This window comes from Moschus berezovskii, chromosome 6 (assembly GCF_049115385.1).
Source record: "Moschus berezovskii isolate FMDL1 chromosome 6, NW_MosBer_1.0, whole genome shotgun sequence".
NCBI classification, from domain to species: Eukaryota; Metazoa; Chordata; class Mammalia; order Artiodactyla; family Moschidae; genus Moschus; species Moschus berezovskii.
The window spans coordinates 30,055,988-30,077,592 of record NC_142465.1 but is presented as its reverse complement, the minus strand read 5'-3'; the positions used below and the strand labels follow the sequence as shown (position 1 = coordinate 30,077,592).

At 42.0% G+C, this 21,605-nt stretch overlaps 1 protein-coding gene across 4 annotated transcripts in view; it reads right to left on the bottom strand.

Annotated features, from left to right (window-relative positions):
• Window positions 1-1,856: 1,856 nt before the first annotated feature.
• Window positions 1,857-21,605, bottom strand: part of CBX5 (chromobox 5) — a 34,936-nt gene continuing 15,187 nt past the window's right edge. For 2 of the 4 annotated variants that reach the window (XM_055394607.2, XM_055394608.2), the window contains 4 exons: window positions 19,511-19,689; window positions 15,082-15,268; window positions 11,803-11,903; window positions 1,857-10,138 (listed from right to left, as the gene is read on the bottom strand). In XM_055394607.2, coding sequence (XP_055250582.1) covers window positions 9,988-10,138; window positions 11,803-11,903; window positions 15,082-15,268; window positions 19,511-19,647 — 576 coding nt within the window. In that variant the 5' untranslated portion in view covers window positions 19,648-19,689 and the 3' untranslated portion in view covers window positions 1,857-9,987. Of the gene's footprint in view, window positions 10,139-11,802; window positions 11,904-15,081; window positions 15,269-19,510; window positions 19,690-21,201; window positions 21,221-21,442; window positions 21,462-21,605 lie in introns of those variants that run through there. The other 2 variants (XM_055394609.2, XM_055394610.2) reach the window with 2 other exon arrangements.

Below are 21,605 nucleotides of genomic sequence, written 5' to 3'. Positions count from 1 at the left end.
TTAAATGTCCAAATTGAGGCTGCTTATGGACTCTGAAGCGGGTGGAGAGAACATGGGGGGCAGAGACCAGAAATGAGAAAAAAAAAACAAAGAAAGAGAAAAACACACACGATGGAGTAGACAAAAGGGAGAAACCATAAAAAATACCGACGCACAAATAAAGACAGAAGCTGCAAGAGGAGGGAGCTGGCACCTGGAAAGCAAGATGTTACAGCTGCAGAGTGGGTTGGGGGAGGAGAAGCCTGGGAGGAGGAAACAGCCAGACCCTTGCATTCCTGTCTTCACCGGGTTCACAACTTCATGCAGGCGAGTCTGTGTGGGTTCTCCCTCCCCCGTTACCCTCCACACCGTGCCCATGTGGTGTGCTTACACACCAGTTGGCCAGGCTCTGCCTTATCTGTCCCTCACCCACCACCACAGGTCACACCCCGGGCCTGGAGAGCTTCTTGGCCTATCCACAGGCTATAATGTGCTGCGTTCTGCACACACTCTGCTGCAGCAGCTCCCAGCACGGGGGCTCTGGGGCCCCTCTCCCACTTCCTTCCAAAAGCAGGAGGCAGACTGGGGGGCTGCTTCCTCTTAACAGGGCGATTTCAAGCTATGCACTCTGTCATCCAGCTTAAGTACAGACTCCCACGCGGCGGCCCTCCATCTTCCCCAGGCTGTCGGGGCTGCATTGATTTTGCAAGCTCCGCAGCCCTTCAGTGGAGACAAAGGGGGAGGTACTACTGGCCGGCCGGGAGGCCTCATCTGGCACGCTGAGGGCCAGGGTTCCCGGGAGAAGAGTGATGAGCGGCGAAGAGCTTAGCTGAGTGCCGGGCCGGGGCCGGCATACCCTGACACACTGGAGGGAAACAAAACCGAGACACGGCTGTTTAGGGGTGGGAACGAGTGTCAAAACTCCAGAGTCGTGCTTTCTGACGGACCCAAGGCAGAGATAAAGTGGTGTGATGGTGAGAGAACTAGAAAGATGGAAAGGGAAGGGGGCAAGCAGTCCCCAGCTTCAGAGGTAGGAAATAAATAATGTCCAGAAGGGTCTGGCTCTGAAGTGGACCAAATGGCTCTCTTGTCCCATGTTTATGAGGTCATGGACCATTAAACCAGCCAACCTACAGATGTCTTCATAAGACTTTACGAGATTAGACTGGGGAGACCCTATAACTCAGCAGCAAGAAGGGAAAACGGGAGGAAGAATTGCAGATAAGAGATGGCGGAAAAGGCGAGGAGGCGCCTCTCAGTGGGAGGATGTCTGGGTCCTGGCATCCCTCCGTCTTCACTGCCCACATTCCTATGAGACTCAGAACTGCGACAGGCTTACATTACCCAGCAAACGCTGAAGTATCTACGTTTTCCTTCTAATCCAACTTCCAATTGCCCCCTGCCCCCACCATGCCCCACAATCATTAGATGCTCAATTCCTTTGGTATTTGTGAGGCAAAAAGAGATCATAGTCATTATTTATAAACTCATGTCTTGGGATTTTCAAACCTGTTTGTCCATGTGTTTTTCCACAAATTCAGTAACTAGGACCTGACTTTTCTAGGGGTCCCTAAAGGTTAACATTTATTCTTCCAACCATCTGGAGCAGACAGGAGCTCTACTAGGGAGATCAGGAAGGCATAGAATCTGAAGGGGTTAAGGGAAGGAATACGGAACAGGGTACACTTTCTCTTATTCCCTCAGGCTTGCGCCACCCTGTGGTTGTTTGCAGAAAGCCAGAGACCAAGAATGCTTAGAAAAAAGCCCTTGTTCTCCCAGCTCTTTCAGAAACCCATATGCTGCTACTGGCTGACGACTGAGCCTAAATTAAGGAAGGAGGGTAAGACCCACATGTTCAAACCACCACTCAGGATCCGTACTTGAAAAGCAACCATTTATTAGAACCAATACAAGAGTATGAAAAGAGGGAAAGGGGGTGGGGGTTAAGGGGGGAAGAGAATGAGGTCTGCATCAGATGTCAGGAGTGGAAACACGTGAATTGCCTACTTTGAAACATTTACATTTAAAACGCGAACATATATATTTATCACTTATCCTAAAAAAGAAATCAAAAGCAGACATGTTTGGCTGAAATAAAACCAAGAAACACAACCAAAACTCCCCCACAAATCAAAAAGGTCCGTAGAGAATTCAATTTCCCATTTTTCCATTCAGAAATCTGACTACAAAGTGTGATTTGTTTTGCTGCTCAGGATGGTACTGAGTGCTGAAAGAAACCCAGCTCCTGGAGTCTCTCAGAGCCCATCCTGTGGGAAGGCCTGTGGCTGCGGGGAATCAGCTCCTGACTACTTGGCAGGAGGGCGGACAGTGCTCTCCATCCTCCAGGCCTCCCCAGAACCGCCTGGTGCTGCTGGTGCTGTGAACAGAGGAGTCCACAATACACCAAGAACTGGAATGTGACTGCAGCAAGGGGCCAGGACCTTGTGCTTTTTCGTGGGTTACACATCTAGGGCCAAGGAGAGGGAGAGAAAGAGCCCTATTGGGAAGAAGAGGAGCCGGCTGAGCCCCTAAACTGAGATGGAGAGTAGGGCTCTTGAGCCCACGCCTGGGCAAGTAGTGTCCGAAAGTTTTCCCGAACCAGAGGGAAAAAAGGTCAAAGTCAGGTTCAGACTGCGGACACCGAGAAAGAGATGACAGATGCTGAAAACAGTGAACTGGATGAAGCTCTCAGGAGTATCAATGCCCAATTCTGAGTGTTAATCATGTCCCTAGGAAAAAAACATTTCCACTATGGCTCTTTCTTTGGTGGGGATGGAGGAAGCAGTTGTTTACTGAACGAGCGGGTTCCTCTGGGGAGGCTCGAGGACAGATACCTAGAAGAGATGAAGTGACCCAGCTGTCCTGGGTTCAGTTCAGGGAGTGAGAAACATAAACCACGCCCACGGTGTGTACTTTGCTCCTGAGACAGCTCCAGTACGTTCCAAGCCTTAACTCCCAACCTGCAGGGAAACAAGCAGTGGCACCTGACTCCTTAATCCAGTGCTCTCAGTCTCAAACAGCCTACTTCTGTGGATGCAAGACAGAAAATACCGAGTGCCGTCCCCCGTAACATCCTAAGTGAGTCTGGACTATTAAGACTCCGACATTCAAAAACAACACTGTCAACATCTGAACTAGCAGCTTTGATGAGGGGTGGGGGGCAGAGAACTTGCCGAGGTCACTAAGTAGTTTCAACCTTGGGACAACTCAGTGAGGACAAAAACCCAGACTTCGGCTCAAGGCATCCTCCATCGAGGACCCTAAAGTATCCTGTCAACTATGATTTACAATGCCTCACAACACCCCTGTGAGGTAGGTCAGTATTATTACCCCCATTTGACAGATGGGGAACTGAGGCATTGAAAGGAGTGACTTGCCCAAGGTCAGCCATTATGAATCTTGGTGGAGGAGCTTGGCACACATAGTCAGCATCCACTCAATTCTTGTTCCACACCCTGGAGCATTTTTTTTCTCAGGGTGCGCTTGAGAGCAAAAGAAGTCGGTAGGCACATCTCACTCTGCAAACCAGATGAACTCAATCAACCCACAAGTGTTAACCGATGGCCTATTATTTATCCAGCATAACTCAAGGAGTCTTGGAGAAGAAACAAACTACTTCTGAAAGTCATGTGTTAATGGGCGTTTTGAAAATAAAGTTACATTTTAAACAATAAGGGCATGAATTCTTTTATAAAGAAATACTCAGTTTACCATAAGACGTGAAGGACTAAGCCACACCGATTTCTCAAAGTTCTGCACTGAGTAACCCAAATCCTGAAATTCAGAATGAAGCAAGACCACGCTCAAGCAGAAAGCTAAGAGCCACTTCCTCAGTGGCGGTGGGGAGTGCTCTGAGCTCCGTGCTGGTGGGGAAAGGCCAGCAACAGCAGTAGCAACTTTCTCTACAGGCTCCCCGGGAACTCTGGCACCAGCCCGCTGCTGCCACTTGTCCTTCCCCCATGACACCCATGGGTGGCAGCTTTCCACTTTCTGCCTCAGCTCAACCTCAGGAATTGTGGTATCTTCACATCAGTTCAACATGAAGGAGACAGATGGTGACACTTACTTTCCATTTAGGGAGAGGGTATGAAGTGGTATGAAGTGATCTCTATTAACTAGTCAGAGACTCTTGTAATATTCCTACCTCCTGTCAGAGGCCTAAATCGTTAACAAAAGGCAAAAGAAAAAGATGTCCCCACCCCCTTTGGATTTATACTGGATTCTGGTAGAAATCACTAAGACTGTTATCCTAAAACTAGGGTATAAACTAAACTAAACCCACAGCCAGCCCTGGTTTAGAATCAAATTGTAAGCTACTGGAAACTGCAAAAACACTGACTTGAACCTTCAAAAGTGCCATGATATGATGACACTCAACATCTTCTAAGGTCTTTTTGAAGAATCTCCAGGCAGGAAGCACCTCCTTTCCTCCATGCCCACTTGCAGTAGCCAGAGCAACAGGATCCTACATCCATCAGAAGCTCAAACAGTGAGTTAACACACACGGTATCACGTTCACCAGGGATTCTCTAGTTCCAGGAAGGACCAACCACTGCAAGACCTAAATATTAACCTTTTTTCATTGATTGCTGATCACACTGGCTAAGTCCAGGTGATGAGAAAGTTCAAGACTGATTAAAGCAGCACCGACAGTTCAGGGTCAGTCTGCATTAGAATTCCTCAAAAAGCAAGACAAACTGGCCACTGGGGCCTGGGTCAACTGTGAGGGTCACACTCACCAATGCCAGGGGACATCACCAAATTAAAAAAGAAAAAGAGAAAAAGGACAGGAGAGAGAATGACAAGATAAAAAGTTCATTGCATTCAATCTGGCCTAATTTCTTGATAATAGTTTCCTATTAGATTTTCTGATTAATACTGATGGCTCTTACCTAGGCTGTGATAATTAGGTTTTGATCTATTGTGACATTAATGATCACAATCAGTTGACTTTGAAATTGTCTTAATTAATGGCTCTTCCCTTGTTGGCTGCCTCCAGTGCAGGGTCTGTCCCCTCCCCTACCACCTTGTTTTAACTCCTTCTCTTACTGACCTCAGAGACAAACATCAGGAGGATCACTTTATTCCAGTGAACCAACATTTTAAACTATCTTAAAACATTTCTCCAACAGAGGAGCAACATGAGATGTGAGGTGAAATAAGCATCAGAACAAAAGGCTAGAAAACATGCTCTCAACAAAGAGGAAATACTCCATCTGAGAAAACAGAGTAAAGCACGATGTCAAAGTGGCAACGACAGGCTGAGGAAACTCTAAAAAGACAAGATGAGGTAGTTTAAAATTCAAGAAATTCAGCGCAAGCAAAAAGAAACTAGAATTTTTATGAAGCTATCCAAAGAACCTTCACCTTTAAGTCTACTTTCAATTATCCAACTCTCAATTATGCAGGCAGAGAAAAGTATCATTTTTCCTGTGTTCACATGGTCAGAACTAGGACATTTCTTAAGGTCAGACTATTTCTTAGCACAGCTTTCTCAGCATGGCTCGGCCTCACCCTGGACCTCCCCAGATGGATTAAATCCAAAACTCTAGGTCACATGTATTTCTGGGAGGTTTCTGCATAAGTGACACAGTATCTGCTTAGAAATCACCATCTTGCAGCGTGAAATAAAACTACACTATCCAGAACAGAGGCCCAGGTGTCACCAGATGGGCCCAAGCCTTCTTTTCAGCACATCTTTTGTCATTGGAAAGTATGTCCCTGTTTTAGGCTCCAAGTCAGCCTCATGTTAATTCCTTCAAAAAGGATGAGAAACTGAAAAGGGTGTGAGCAACTCTTGATCTGCAAGGAATGCATTTTACAGAATCTACGATGAAGGAACAACACAAAACTGGCTCAGCAACATAGTCGATGCTTTCCACCAGCAAGGATTAACTATACTATTAAATACTTCGGGCAAAGAACCTAGGGACCAAAGCCAGGGGTTCTCAACCCCCACTTAACCTGTTGTTCTCTCTCAGGAGTAGCATTTCTAACTAAACCTGTTATCTTTACTTTCTGGGCTAAAACAAGCCCTTGCAGTTCATCTATGGCCAGTTACCTTGGTTCATCCAAGGTCACAGATCTTTTCTACACACGAACCTAACCATCACCCTACTACTCTAGAACCACAAACTACACCAACCAGTGGTCTCTGCCCCCAAATATACATGTGCCCATTTATAACATTTATTACACTATGCAGCAGTATGAAAATTCTTTGATGTCAGGGACTGCATCTTTTTGAACTTTGTATCCCCAGGGCCAAAAAAACGTCTACTGAATGAAGTAAATGCTGATGTACACTAATGTGACAGGAACTGGACAGCTCACTACAAATCCACCGTGACTAACTGGGCGGGTGGGGGCCCCAGATCTGAGCATATGCTCTTAGGGGCAAGTCAGGTAACACCTCTATTTTTGAAAAACGTAACTTTTATGGTTAGTGGTAGAGTCAAAATGAAAAAAAAAACAACACTGGGTTCAGACCTTTCCTCTCTCTGCCCTGACAGGTATGCTTGCCTGGTGGTCTAATTACAATAGTACACATCTCAGCACTCTAAAACCTAAACCAAATGGATGGAGTTATGGATGCCAAACAAGCGTTTCCTTTGACATCGTTTGTGAGAAACCATTTCCACATCTCAAATCTAATGACATAATCCTTCCTGAGGTTCCTGTGTCACCGTGGGCTTATTTTAGGCCCCAGAATTCAAACCCTAGGGGCAAAAATAATCACTCGCTGGCCCAAACATGGATCCCTCTGCACCTTAGGTAAGCTGGGCCAAACATAGATCCAACCATATCACAAGATGAAAATCACAAGCACCTTCCCCCAGACCCCAGGATTTGGCCTTAAGATAAGGAAATCGAATCGCAGGGAGGCTACAGCACAGGAACAGAGTTAAGAATAATTGAAAACTGCCCAAGAACAAGACCAGCTTTTCTTCAACAACAATAAGTAGTACAGATATATGGCTGAGGGACTGCCAAGAACCATCTAGACTTTCGAGTGTTAGAACACCACAGGTCCAAATGTTCCCTTGAGCAGAGAAAAACTGGACTGCAGAAGGAAAAACGATATGGCCCTCTCCAGGTTAAAAACGGGTGCTTCCATCAGGGCTGACATTCTCTAACAGCTGATCTTAACGTGAGGGCTTCTGTCCAGCCCAGGGCTCAGAGAAGCAGCCATGTTGACTTGGTAGACTCTGCTGCTCACAAGGAAGGAGAAATCCTTGAATGCTGATTACAAGAAGAAACTTAGCATTAGGAAGATGTTTTGAAAGAGGACTAACACAGGAAAAACACACTTTGAGCACCTGAGACCTAGGTATTTAAAAGAGCTTAGCCCAGGGCTACTAACTCTTCTGAGAGGAGAAAGCCCCATGAAAGCAGGTTTCTGTTCGAGGCTGCAATTCTCCAAGGGCCTGGACAGCTACTTGACACCATCAGATGCTGGAGGCACAGGCAGGCGTCTAGCTTCCTTTCTTCTGAAGGGCTGAGATGAGTACTGGTGGCTGGCTCCCTCTATTCCTACAGAACTGGCTGTGGACAGGCAGGGAGAGAACAAGTTGTTTGGGCAGCACACAGTATGAGACCTAGATTTCAGTAACTGGACGGAAAAAGATGAATGGAGTGAAAACTAAAGTACTAAAGCAGTGATGAACAGTAGACAATACTGGGGGTTCTTTGTTGAAAGAAATCAGATTTCGATGAATGTCTTAAACATTACCCATAACCCTGGCAACCATGTGTCCCAGGTTTCTCAAGACCAATCTCAGTACCAAATAATTCGGCTGTTTTTTGTCCATGGCCTAGATCTGCGCTCTAAAAACATGGTCACTGTACTCTGTTTACATGCTCGCTCCTCCTGGATGAGCTGTCATTTTCTCCACCTGTAAATTGAGAGGCCCAGATTGAGAGTCTCCTCAGCAGCTCTGGCCTCCTCTTGTCCTGTTCTAGCACATCCTAGTTGATACCCTTAGGTACTCGCATGAAAAACCTCTTTTCTGACCATCCTTTCTTTCCTTCACATGCCCATCAGATTAAGTACTAACAACTGTCAATTATACAGCACTTGATCTAGGCCTTTAATTCCGTTAGTTAAGGAAGATGGAGATTAAACTCCTACCCATTTGAGGTATGGGTTGTGAGTTCTCACCCAATCCCATTACCATTCAGAAGGATTTTCCTGGATGGCTAAAATCAAAAGCTTCATTGTTCCAGCCTGTCATTTCACTGCAGCAACAGCTGTCTTCTCAACTGTGCAGTATAATCTTTGACATAATTTATACAAGCACACAGAATTCAATCAGCAGCTGAGCAGGGAAGCAATGTTAACAAATGCTATGAATGGGTATATGATTTGCATATTATTTGGCTCATCTGTGAACTGGAGCAATCTCCCCATTCCCCTCATTACTCTGAAAAATCTAGAGATGGTTGAATGCTCCTGGCCAGACAGCTATATGTTTTAAAAATCAAAAACAACCTCAATGGCTGGTGAACTCTAGAGTTAAGGCTATTTCAAGCATTTATTCTTATTTCCTCAGCTTCAGGCTGGGACAAGGATGCTCAAAACCCTGCTATTTCCTTACTTTTAGTCTTGATTCTCTAGCCCCCTTTAACTACAAGAAAAAAAGGGAAAAGAGAAGTAGGGCATTTCTTGGGGAACAAAGGCTGAAGGCTATAATCAGAAAAATAACCTCTCAACATAATGGCAGAGCAGGAAGAAGCCAAAAAAGAAATACTTTGTTCAGGTGGGGAGAGGCTGTGTCAACATGCTAATGCCGGGGCCTGTCAGTCTCAGAGGTTGACAGTCTTCCATAGAAAGTAATTTAAAAAAAAGAAAAGATCCAACTAAGAGTTTGAGGGTGGAAAAAGGGAAGGGCATTAACACTTTGGGGACTCTTGGTGGCAACAAAGCAAGGAAATGCTATGAATATTTAAAATTGATACTGTGGCCAGTGGCTCCCCTCCAAGAATTCCCCACTGAAAATAATGGCATGGAGGGGAAAGTGGGGTCCACTGAGAAGTCTGAAGCCTCTTTGGTAACACGACTGCTTTGGGAGGCCACAAAAGTTGGCAGAGTTGGAGGGTGCCTAGCACCTTGGCACAAGCACCAGGCAGTCACTCACACCTACATAAATATATAATCCAAATGAGATGGAAGGAAATAATACATACATATGTGATAATAAAGACAACTGTATCCTACCCCATCATCCATGTACTAATAGCTACAAATTTCCACAGTTAATAATCTTGTCATTTTATAACAGACTTCATCAACTTGTAGAAGCCGAATCAGGGATTGCTAAGAAATAAGGCCAAAAGTCCTGGGGCTAGAAGGAGTGCCTTGACAAATCTGAATGTAAAATTTCAAGCCCTCCAAAGGATGCTGCTCTTCTGGGAGGATGGTGAGGATGAACAACAGAGGGTGGCCCAGAAGACCACATCAGGAACCCTGTATTCTCCTGGGTAGAGCTGAATAAGGTTGGGAAAGCCCCAACAGGTAGGCAGTTGCTATTGGCTTTTTAAAAAGATGGGCAACATCTTTTCCATCCCAACATCTCAAACAAAGGCTAGCTGGTCATCAACATGTTCTAAGAGCCAAAGCAAGAAACCAAAATTCAACATCATTGTAACAAAATCCCCCACCTAAAAAGCAACCAACCCTGAAAAGATCAAGACTCTAAGGTGATTAAAAAGTTAAAATTCATCTTGAGGTCACAGGGGAGCAGAAGGAAGAGAGTAGGGCAAAGGAAAAAATGGTGGGAATTACACACAGTATGTAAATGCCTGGTCTTCACAGAGAGACACTTATCATGAATCAGACCATCAGTTATGTTACAAGAGAACCAATACCAACATTTCTCCTGTGGAGCACAGTGATAACCACATTTTTTATGGATGTGTTTAGGATAGAAGGGGGTGGGTAGAAAGGAGAGGAGGCAGGGAGCTGAATGTATTATATACAAAGAGAAATGACAGAGACCACCCCCTCCTTTAGCTCTTTGCTGTTTCTTTCTCTTTGTTTTCCGCATCCTCAGGATATGCATGCCACGTCAGTCTCTCTTCATAAAATGCTATCACAATTTGTGGACATTTAACATTAGCTTCTTTTGCAAGAACCAGGTCTGCTTCATCTGTGTCTTTCCTGGAAAGAAAGAATCCGAGACTTAGAAGAGAGGAAGAATGAGAGTCTGTCCAAACACTGGTTTGTGTTACTGAATTATGATTTAGCTGACTTGATTTCCTCTCCATCAAAGGGAAAAGGATCCTAACGGCTCCACAATTTGAAGGAGAAATTTAAGTCAATGAATCAAATTGTTAGTAAACATCATTTAACGACTACATCAGGAAGAAACAGAAGTCTTCAGCTAGAATAGATGGAACAGATAGCGGGTTTAATTAAAAGGCTGAAAATTAAACTGCTGTATAAATTCTGCTCCCATAAGTTATTTGTGTGTATGAGCATGTGAGTGAACACACAATCAAAGCAACATTCAGCCCCATTGATTACGCATAAATTGCTCAATCCAGTTTCTGGATCATCTGGATCATGAAAGGGTCCTAACCCTCCTGATCTTGTGGCCTTTTAAACACTCATCCTTTTGGTCAGAATTGTAGATTGGAACAATAAGAAAATAGAAATTTAAGTCAGCAAAGAATGTAAAACCTAGTCACTAAAATGAAATGCAGGAATTAGCTGCAAATTTCAATTACCCAAGTTACACTTTTTACTATCCAGGGTAATAAAAACAACAAAAATCTAATAAATTCCTTAACCAGGATTCCAAATCAAGAAAAAAAAAATTTTTTTAATTAAAATTCCACTGAGATGTGGGAAAAGACAACTAACTCCTTTTTTTTCCCCTCCACCTAACTTCTTTTCTAGAAAATGGAGATGCTGAACTCATAGAGAGGTAAGCGTTATGGATAGGAAGAGGAGGGGGAAAACACACAGCTTAGAGTAGCTACCCAAATTTGGACTGTGGTGGAAAAAGCTAGTTAATTTGTGAATGTAAATCGTTAAGTTCCACATATGGCTAAGTGGGAAAAGCAGTCAATACAGCTCCTGACTGTGGACAGATTATAGTGATTCTTCAAATATAGGCTTCTGGGTAATTTACCAGCAAAATTTCGACCAGATAAAATATTAAACCTCCTGACTATCCAACTTTTAAGGTAATTAGCTTCCTTAGTGGCTCTGTCGCAGGAACCCTCTATTTAGAGATCAAACTTAAATCATAAGCCAGAACACTTGGAAACAGAAAGGTAGAGGGGCTATACCATAAATCACTCTGTCTTTAAGAAACCAAGTTGAGGGGAAGTAACTACACTTTCCTCTAAGAGCTATTCCCTCTACCGGATGAAATAACTTGTGCTTTGGCTAGTATTATGCTCAATGCTTTTTGTGAAGATTACTTTTCTCTTTTAGGCATTATTTAGTGGTCTTGGTCTTCAGTGGTGGCAGAAAGCCTCACTCAATTTCTATCCCATGGCCACAGGCTCGTGGTGTAACGGTAAATGATTCAGAACCATGTAAATAAATGGTTAGGTCATATTTATATGTTTCCTACCTCAATTCTACCATTTTCTGGTATGTGGGCTAATGTAACTTGGCTTAATACCAAAGTTAAATCCACTCTGAACCATAATTCCCATTTAATAGTGACAGCTGGTATCAGTTAAAAATTTAGATCCTTGACAATCAAAATTCTTAGTTGGGGAATATGCAGTCTTCCCTCCCTGTCTTCCATACGAATTCAAGTCACTGCAAAGAAACACAATTGCAGAGGGAGACCCAATCTCTCTCACCATTTCATTAGGAACATTAAGTCACCACAGGAATCTGTCGCCCCAATGATCTTTTCCGGTTCCAGTCCTCTCTCAAAGCCCCGAGCGATATCATTGCTCTGCTATAAATAGAAGATGAAGAAAGGTTACAGCTTGGAGGTAAGAGTAAAAACCTCCCTGTTTCTCAGCTCAACAAAGCACAACCTAAGTTAATATTACTGGATACCATTTTTGTCACTCAATTCATAAAGTTCTTAGAACTTCAGAAATACAATACTGGGTCAGCCAGTAACAGAGATGCTAAGAGGTATTTTGCAGGAAGATGCAGCTGTCCTTCTAGTATTCTGTCAAAGGATTGGGAGTGGCCCCTAAAACTGCTTAATATCCCTTAAATATTCTGGAGTCATCATCTAGGAACTCCTCTCATCCCCTAATCTAGTATCCTTAAACTTGCTTCTCAGATGATAAGTCCAGGTGAACTAAATCCTTTTTCATTTTATAAACTTCAAGTATACCACCTCTCAATCTGGAGTTTATTTTCTGGACTTTCAGTTCACCTAACACTGACCAGTATTTTTAATACTTCTTACATAGCCATCTGTACTTACAAATGAACAGTGATTAAGAAGGGATTCAAAGAACTACTGTAAAATAGCAAATTTCTTTCAGAGATCACATACTATAATCCCCATGCACTGGGGAAGAGGCCCTGATCTGTGCCTGTCCCCTCCTGATGGAGATAGGTCGTTAGCTTTATAGAGTAAACTGGAGAGGGATTTAAAACACAAAAATTCTGTAAGGGATTATTCAAATTTGGTCAAATTGCAATCAGGCAATCTAGGTAAGGAGCATAGGATTTGATTCAGGCGTGATGGCACTGGTGAGAGGAAAATGGTGAAATTTTATACAAACCAGGTAATTTAAACAACCTTACTATGGAAGATAATGCCAGCTTATCTAATGGTAACACAAAAAAGATTTAGAAAGATTGCCCAAATGAACTAAATCGCCAATGTTTGATTTTCATGATAAAATCTCTGATCTGCTTCACCTTGCTTTCTTCTGAGAGATACAAAGCCTTCAGAATCCAGGTGGTCCCAAAGATACCAGGACCCGCACTGAGCAGGAAATCCCATGCATGAATCAGGGGACATACAGGCTCAAAAGCATAGCCTCTTTGGGGGGCGCTTAAAGGGAGGAGGTTCCCAGATGTGCACACAGCTGCTCACAGCTGGAATGCTGGCACAGCAACCAAGTCGTAAATCATAGCTGGCAGCTGAAAACAGTTTGCCACATAGGGAGGGAAAAGAAGAAAAATGTTCAAGCTGCTGAAAAGGAGCCGAGGCAAGGAAAATGCTAAAATCATCACAGAGGCAGTAATCTTAAATCAGGCATAATGCCGACTAACAAATTTCTTCTGCAGCGGTCTAAAGCAAGAAAAGAAATCCCCTCCTGCACCTTTAAAATATACAATCACCTATCTTCCCAGCTGCCTACATGACAGCCATCAGCACTGCTGAGAATGCTGCCAGGGGCCCCAGATGAACATTACAATGTAAGGGACACGTGTGTGTGTGTGGGGGGTGATTTTCAAGGTCGGCAGCATCAAAACCTGGCCTAGGAACGAAACTCTGCACTGGCCAGTGTCTCAAAGTTAGATTGCTCCTTTTTTTTTTTGCCCCCTCCCCCAGACTGCTCCTTTTTAAAAGAACAGAAACCTTAGGTTGGGGAAATACACACTATATGTCAAAAATGGCTACAGAAGTCATGCTGTTTTGTTTCTTGGTCTCTTTACTGAGCTAGAAAATGCATCAAATGACAACAGCCAGATTAGAAAGGACTAATAAAAAAGTAAAAAGAAAGACAGAGCCAAGTCTTAGCTCCTTAGAGAAGGGAAGGCATTTTCAAATTATTTACTAGTACGCTATATCATAATGATATACACACCTCACCAGAATAGGGCAGTTTTAAAAAATAAGATTGCAAAAAATAAAATTAATCAGGGAAACAAACAAAATACTAGAGTCCACTTTCACTGACAGCCTCCAATCTTTCATTCTTATTTAAATTCTTTTTGGAAAGTTGTTCTCCCATTTTCTCTCCTCTGGAGACCAGGAATCACCTGTGTAAGTCTCTCGAAAATATTAATACCTAGGTCCAACCCACAGAAATTTGAATTTTATTGGTCTGGAGTGCATCTTGGGCACTGGAGGCTTTTGAAACACCCACCTGCCCCCCTGCCATGAGTCTAATATGCAGCCAGGGCTGAGAACTAATGCTCGAGCAAGACTGGTATCCAAGGAGAATGAAGATAAATATAGATGCTTATGGCAGGGATGCTAGAAGATTCAGAAGCAGACTTACACTTTTATTGTATTAAAATTTAAGGGTATAAAGCATTCACAACCTTGAAATTAATGAAAGGAATGGAAGCTGTTGGGGGGTGGTGGAGACACATATGCACAGATGGAAAAGACATAGATGAGAAAAAAAAAGACAGTAACAGTACTTATGGCTAGTTACTTAAGAGCTAAATATCAGAAGGATTAAAATAACTGAGTCAAACCAAAATTTCATAAACACATTTTCAAAACCGAACAATAAAAAGATTCAAAAGGAAGATGAAAATAAATTTATTTGAAGTATGTAAAAATACAATAGGATCAAGAGAGACTATACATGCCACTAAACTGTTCACTTTAAAATGGTTAATTGGGGACTTCCCTGACAGTCCAGTGGTTAAGACTAAGCACTTCCAATGCAGGGGGGGGTGGGTTTGATTCTGGTCAGGGAATTCAGATTCCACATGTGTTGGTGTGGCCATAAATAAATAATTTAAAAATAAAACAAAATGGTTAATTGTATGTTATGCGATTTCACCTTAATTAAAAAAGAATATAAAGGGTTAAAGTTAAATGCTATCTTTGGAATGAAAGAAAAAAGTGAAGCTGTAGATATTTTAAAGCGTCTTTCTATCCTTAAAAAATTCACTAAAGACTCTCCGTAAGACAATTCAGCCACCTATTCACAAAAAAGGCACAGAGTGGCTGAATGTTTTACAGGGATTTGTTTTTGCCACCTTAACACAATTCAGTGGACACATATTACATTTCTTACTCAGCCAGGAGGGGGCGCTGTAGTGGATCAACAAAATTCCCCGGAAGCTCTTGTGTTCAACAATTTACCTTACAGGCCACCCTTAAAATAAAAATAACCCTTTTTTTTGGGTGGAGCAAGGAGGAAGCACACGAAGAAGAAGGGGGGAGTGAGGTGGGGGAGAAGAGGAGAAATAAAGCTTACCTCTCTCTTTTTTTTGGATTTGATATCATCAGCACTGTTTGAGAAATTGGATTTCCTCTTGTTACTTTCTGACTTCTCCCTGGGTTTGTTATTTTCACCCTCCTTCATCTTCTTATACTTTTTCATAAACTCAGAAATTAGCTCAGGGCAATCCAAGTTTTTCTCAGGTTCCCAAGTATTGTGCTCCCTGGGCAAGAATGGAGAAAAAAGGAAAGAAATGAAGAAGTTTTGGGGTAGGAGGGAATCCAATACCTTACTTTACAGAAGACAAGTAGGCAAAAAGGAACAGAATCCCTATGCTTAAAGGAGATAATAAATTTGATTCTAGAAATCTATCCAATATATCCACACACACACAAAAAAACCTGCACACAATTATAGCAGCATTTTAGTAGTCAAAGACAGAAAACAATTCTAATGCCTACCAACAGGCGAATAGATAAACATAACATGGTATATCCATACAATGAAATACTATTCAGCAACAAGAAAGGAACATAATACTAATATATGCTACAACATGGAAGAACTTCAAGACTGTGCTAAGTTAAAACTAAACAGATGCAAAACACCATACACTGATTCCATTTATATGAAATGTCTAAGAAAGACATTTAAAAACAGAAAGCTGATCGGTAGTTCCTTGTGGCTAGGGCTTGCAATTAAGTACAAACATGTTCAAGGGAATTTGGGGAGGTTACGGAAATGTTCTAAAACTGGACTATGCTGATGGTTGCACAACTCTAAAAATGTACCACAAATCACTGAATTGTATAACTCTCAATATATGAATTTTATGGTATGTAAACTGTATCTCAATAAACCTGTTCTGCTTTTAAGTGGCAAATGTGATTTCATACATCATCTATGCAAATCCTGAAGAGAGGACAATTAATTCTAAATGCATTCCAGTTTCAGTTCAGTCGCTCAGTCGTGTCCGACTCTCCGCGACCCCATGAATCACAGCACGCCAGGCCTCCCTGTCCATCACCAACTCCCGGACTGTGAAGAAAGCATTCCAGTTTACACTGTCTTAATTATGTTACTTATATTTCCAAGAAATGCCAACAAATTGTTGGAAGACTGAAGTAGTTAATTAGAAAAAAAGGCAGTAAGGGGTTAAATCATTAGAATACAGGTGAACCATAAAAAGGAAAAGACTCAAAATTGGGATTTGGAGCACATTAATTCATTGCTCTGGATTCAAGTCTACCATCACTAGGTAATCAAAGTGCATTTCTATATTAATAAGCAAAAATAATTCAAGTTAAATAACTGTATCTAATTAAACTTGGATCAAGGGGAGTCCTTCTATGAGGAAAGGAAAAGTTTGCATTCACAAACTTGTTCTCTGTATTCCTAGCATGGATTTTAAAAGGGCAAATCACCAATACCAATAGCAGGTTATGTAATGAAAAGCAAGAAATGTATATTCTTTGGGAAAAACCAGACTAGGCATCCTCTTCACTCCTAGCCAGTGGCAGAGGTTCTTTCATTAAGACCTAGCTACATTAAGATATAGCTGTACATATATCACAGACACAGTTCCTATAATCCCTTCACTGATTTAGGAAATATTTTTTACATTTATACACTATCTATTTTAGATACTTTATTAATAAACAAAAACAATGTAGTATCTTTAAATAAGAATGGTTTGAACACATGCTATAACTTAATAAGAATGATGGAAAAATCTGAGGTATTTACTCTAGACTTAAGCGTTCTGCAAAAAGAGCTTAAGAATGAAACAAAGTTTATTTCTAAATCATTTGAGCTAAAACTGGAAAGCCTCTCCCTCATAGCTCTTCTTTCAGCCAAAAAAAAAAGAAAAACATCCTCATACAATAACTTTCTCCCAAATTCACAGATTATATATAGTTTACTATCCCAAGAGAAATGAAGGCACCAAACCCAAGAGGCATGCCAGCACCTTAGCACAGTGAGCAAGCTGAGTTGTGGAGGGAGGAGAGGAATCTCTGCCACCAAGGAAGGCCAATCTACCAACGGGACTATCCCTTTCCCACCAGGTTAGTACTGTTTCCACAGCAACCAACTTTCACCCAAAAGACAGCATGGGATAACTTACAAAGAATCTGGATTTTAGCACCGAAGCAACATGATGCTGGACCCTTGTTTTAGCATGTATCAGGTATGTTATCTCTGGTAAACAATTAATTTCCTCATCTGTACACTGAAAATACCTCTAAAGGCTGTTACGAGAACACATGAGGTAGGATATAACCACTGCCTAGCAAACAGCAGGTACTTAGTTGTGGACAATGTGGAAGGGGCACAATCTGTCTTAGTCTTTAATGAAACTCCAGATACTTCTGAAAAACTCAGGACAAATGTTAATCAATCTACCCTAAATCTTTTCTTTACCTCTTTTACCTATGTGAGGTACCAACAGCTCAACTACACAGTCTTCAAATTCTTCAAAACACCCAACAATTTGCAGTGATGATTCAATGGGCCAAATAAACACCCTTAAAGTTTTCAGGTGTGTTTTTGTTTTTTAAAGATTTATTTTATTTTTTGGCTGTGGTGGATCTTTGCTGTTACACTCAAGCTTTCTCTAGTTGCAGCAAGCAGGGGCTCTCTTCGTTGTGCTGTGCAGGTTTCTCGCTGCGTTGGCGTCTCCTGTTGTGGAGCACAGGCTCTAGAGCGCTGGCTCAGTGGTTGTGGCACACAGGGCTTAGTTGCTCTGAAGCTTCTGGGATCTTCCTGGACCAGGGATCACACCAGTGTCCCCTCCATTGCAAGGCAGCAGATTCTGAATCACTGGACCACCAGGGAAGCCCCCTTCATGAAGGTGTGTTTTAATTCCTATCTCATGATGCTCTCGGCCTCTCAAATCCTCAGTGCTCAACTCTAGAGGATGTGGTGATACCATGCTTCTTTAGAAATACGAGGGCACATTCTGACTGTTGTGCTACCCACATTTACTTCTCTATGTGCTACAAATGCAGTGCAGGAACTGTCCCACCTAAACACCAACAGAGCTCCACATGAGAAACCTGATTCCCATAATAACCTTAACTTTATTCCAAAGGCTCCTGATCATACCTCTGTCCAAAGGTACCGACAAAGCACTCAATCTTTTATTAAAGTCTCACACTTTAAAGTTGTGATGTTCAATACGGTAACTACTAGCCACATACGGTAAATGAACATTTGAAATGTAGCTAGTATGAACTGAGATGTGTGATACAATGAAAAATATACAACAGATTTTAAATTATTAGCATGAAAATATAAAATTTCATTAATTTTTGTATTAATTTTGAAATAGCATTTTGATGGGAGTGTCTAATAAAATATTATTAAAATTAATTCCACTTTTCCTTAATGTAGCCACCATAAAATTTAAAATTACATCTGGCTTGCATTCCATTTCTACTGAATACTCCTAGGAGCCTAAACCAGTTCCTATCAGGTGTTCAGAGAAATCCATTCTTTGTTACCAGGCATCCTGGGAAAGAATTAATGAGAAATTAAGGCAAAATGCCTAATGATTACACAGCTTCATACAATTCACTCTTCAAGCTACCTCTTCTATGCTTCAGTATGTGTATATTTACTTCAGCACTTAAAGCCAGTTACTGCCTAACTCTGAATACTCAACTCTTCAGTATCATTCTTAAAGCTCACTGACGTGAAAGAGGGGTTTTAAAGTCTTTAAAATAAATAAATAAATAAATAATAGTAAAAAAAGATAGATTGAGGAATAAAGATTATATTAAAGTGTTGTTGTAGAAATGAGGTGGTATGTAATTGAGTGTTCACTCAATTTCTTTTGCGTCAGTTATATATATTTTTTAAATTTTTAAAAATAAATATTGGGTCTCAGATTTAAGTCTATTAGGATGAGTGTTAAAAAAATAACGAAGATGAGTGTTTCATCCTAGGACACTTTTGAGGGCCAAGGGCCATTATGGAGAACTATGGGATCAACTACAACTTCTACTTAAATGCATGTATTTTAGTTCAGTTACATCCAAAAGAATAATAACAGTTAACAGTATACACTTACACTGACCTTATGGGTCTGACTCTATACATTTCCCCAACATCTCTACGGTATATACTGTTTCTTATCCCTATTTTATTGAGGAGGAAAGAAGATTAAAGAACTTTACCAAGGTCACCCAGCTCATACTGTAAGTGGTGGGAGCAAGAATCTGGACCCAGGCCATCTGGCCCCTAATCTATGCTTCTAACCAGTTAATTACACTGCCTCTCAAGAGCAGTCTCATTAGAACATCAGCTCCAAGAAGGGGAGACTTTGCTTAGTTTACTGCTATATCTCATGACTCTTAGAAAGGAGTGCAGGCAAGGAAAGAAGACAAAGATGGTGATGGTTCACAGGGAAATGAACCAAGCTGTCTCCCTGCCTGAGTCTCAAAGCAGGAGAGAAAGTACTTACTCAGAAAAGCCTTTCCACTTCAGCAGATATTCCACTTGCCCCTTAACCACACGCCTGTCTAGCACCTTCTCCACAACGTACTCCTCCTCATCTTCTGAAGAAGAACTGTCAGCTGTCCGCTTGGTTTTCTTTCCCATGTCTCACGCTGATTCACCTGAAGGACTAAGGCCACCGGGATCCTACAAATGGGAAGGACAAAAATGGTCAGAATCCATGTGAGCAGTTAAAACGTTCAGTCTCTTCTTGATGGGATGCGGTGGGTTTAACACAAAGCTGCCATGTACCTTTCTCTTGGGTCTTGAGCCATTCTACAGATGAGTCCTAAGAATTTAACCAAAAATGGGCAGATCCCCACTTTCTTAATGACAACTTTCTCTTCAGCTCACAAGATCAAAATTATTAGATGGGCACAATTACCTAACTCTAATTTCAGATTCCATGAAACAAGCAGTATGTGGTATTTTACTCCTGGTACCTCTACAACTGTCTACAAGTCATAAACTGGAAGGGAAATATGGAAAACCTTTCGTTCAAATAAGATTTTCTATAAAAATGAGAAAAAAAAAAAGAAAAGCCACCAAAATCTAACTTTCCTCTGCTCTGAGCATCCTGAACAGTTTCTTAGCAGGACAAAAAAGGCCTGCTCAGGCATGTTTCACCACATTTTCAGGGACTCGGTACATTTCCCTTCAACAAATTGAGCTTGTCCCTTCAGGGCATCCATCAGCTCACAAAAGCAAGGCTGACACCTCAAATATATTAAGCCTCATCTTTCATTTGGGGATAGGAGGGAGGCAGGGAGGAGAAAAATATTTTTTAGTCCTAAAAATCAAAACTAGTCATTGGGCTGTTCAGTAATTCTTAAGGCTCAACTAATCCAAATATTAAGGAGGTACCTATCCTCTTAACTGGAGCTGACTTTGGGCCAAAGGAAGAGGAGGAGGAAAACAGAGGTCTGGTCCCAGACTCACATCAACATGAAGCCTCAAAACACAGAAGAACCATTCATAGGCCCAAGGAAAGCTGAAGCGAGGCAACACAAATGGAAACTGAGTTAAGCTCAGAAATATGCGCAACCAGGGGGTACGCAGCAGACTCCAGTGCTTTAAATTCCCTCCTTGTTGTCACCACACTCATTTTTAAGAATTCTTCCTTAACCGTGTTAAATGGTGCCTAGAGTCTGGATTATAGAGTAGCAGGGATTGTTTTCTTAGCTGAACTCCATTTTATTTTGCTGTAAACCTTAAAGCTTTTTTTTCAGCATTCTAAAAACATTTTATCTGATCAGATGACCACCCCAGGAATAGGAAAGGTCACTACTAATCTCAGAATTTTGTCTTTGAGTACCATAGAAAGTTGCATTAATCAATTTACTTCAAACTAGCATAATTTAGGGAATTATTCCAAGAATATGTAGTTGTAAATCATACCTCCAGAACTTACTAGCAATAGGTCTGCCCACCCAAAAAACTGTATGTTTTTATCAAAATACTTCATTTGGATGAGGGAGTGGGAGTAGGGGGAATGTAAGGTAAGGAGTTTCAAAATAATTTTTCCAGGAATTCAGACGAAAGTCCTTTAGCTTCAAGGAAAAAATATCTGATTTATTTAAAATAAAAGCAGCCTCCAACCTCACCAGAGACAGGAAATGTCATATTCCAGGGAGAATACCCCACCCCACCCCCACTCACCTTGGAATTTCCGGGAGCTGAGCAGTTTAGGTCAGAGCGCCAGGGTTAAAACCAGCCCCGGGTTAGATGCATGCAGTTAAGCATTGTGACTATGGCCTCCCCTGCCTCACGAGGAAAAACAAGGATTTACATATGTGTTCTTCAGTTTCAGGGAGGAAAGAGGAAAATCTCCCTTTATACCTTCATGCAGAAGAGGAGCCCCGAAGGCAGAAGATGAATGGGGGTTCCCTCCTTTACCTACCGGATCGCCCCAGTTCTTTCTTTCCCTCTGGGCTAACAGGAGGGGCCTCCCCTCCCAGGTCTGGGGCTTGGCGGGCTGGCAGCTCCCCCGCCCCCACCCAGCTGCCTAGGCGCCACTGCGCAGCTGTCCCAGTCCGTTGCCATGGCAACTGGCAGCCGTACCA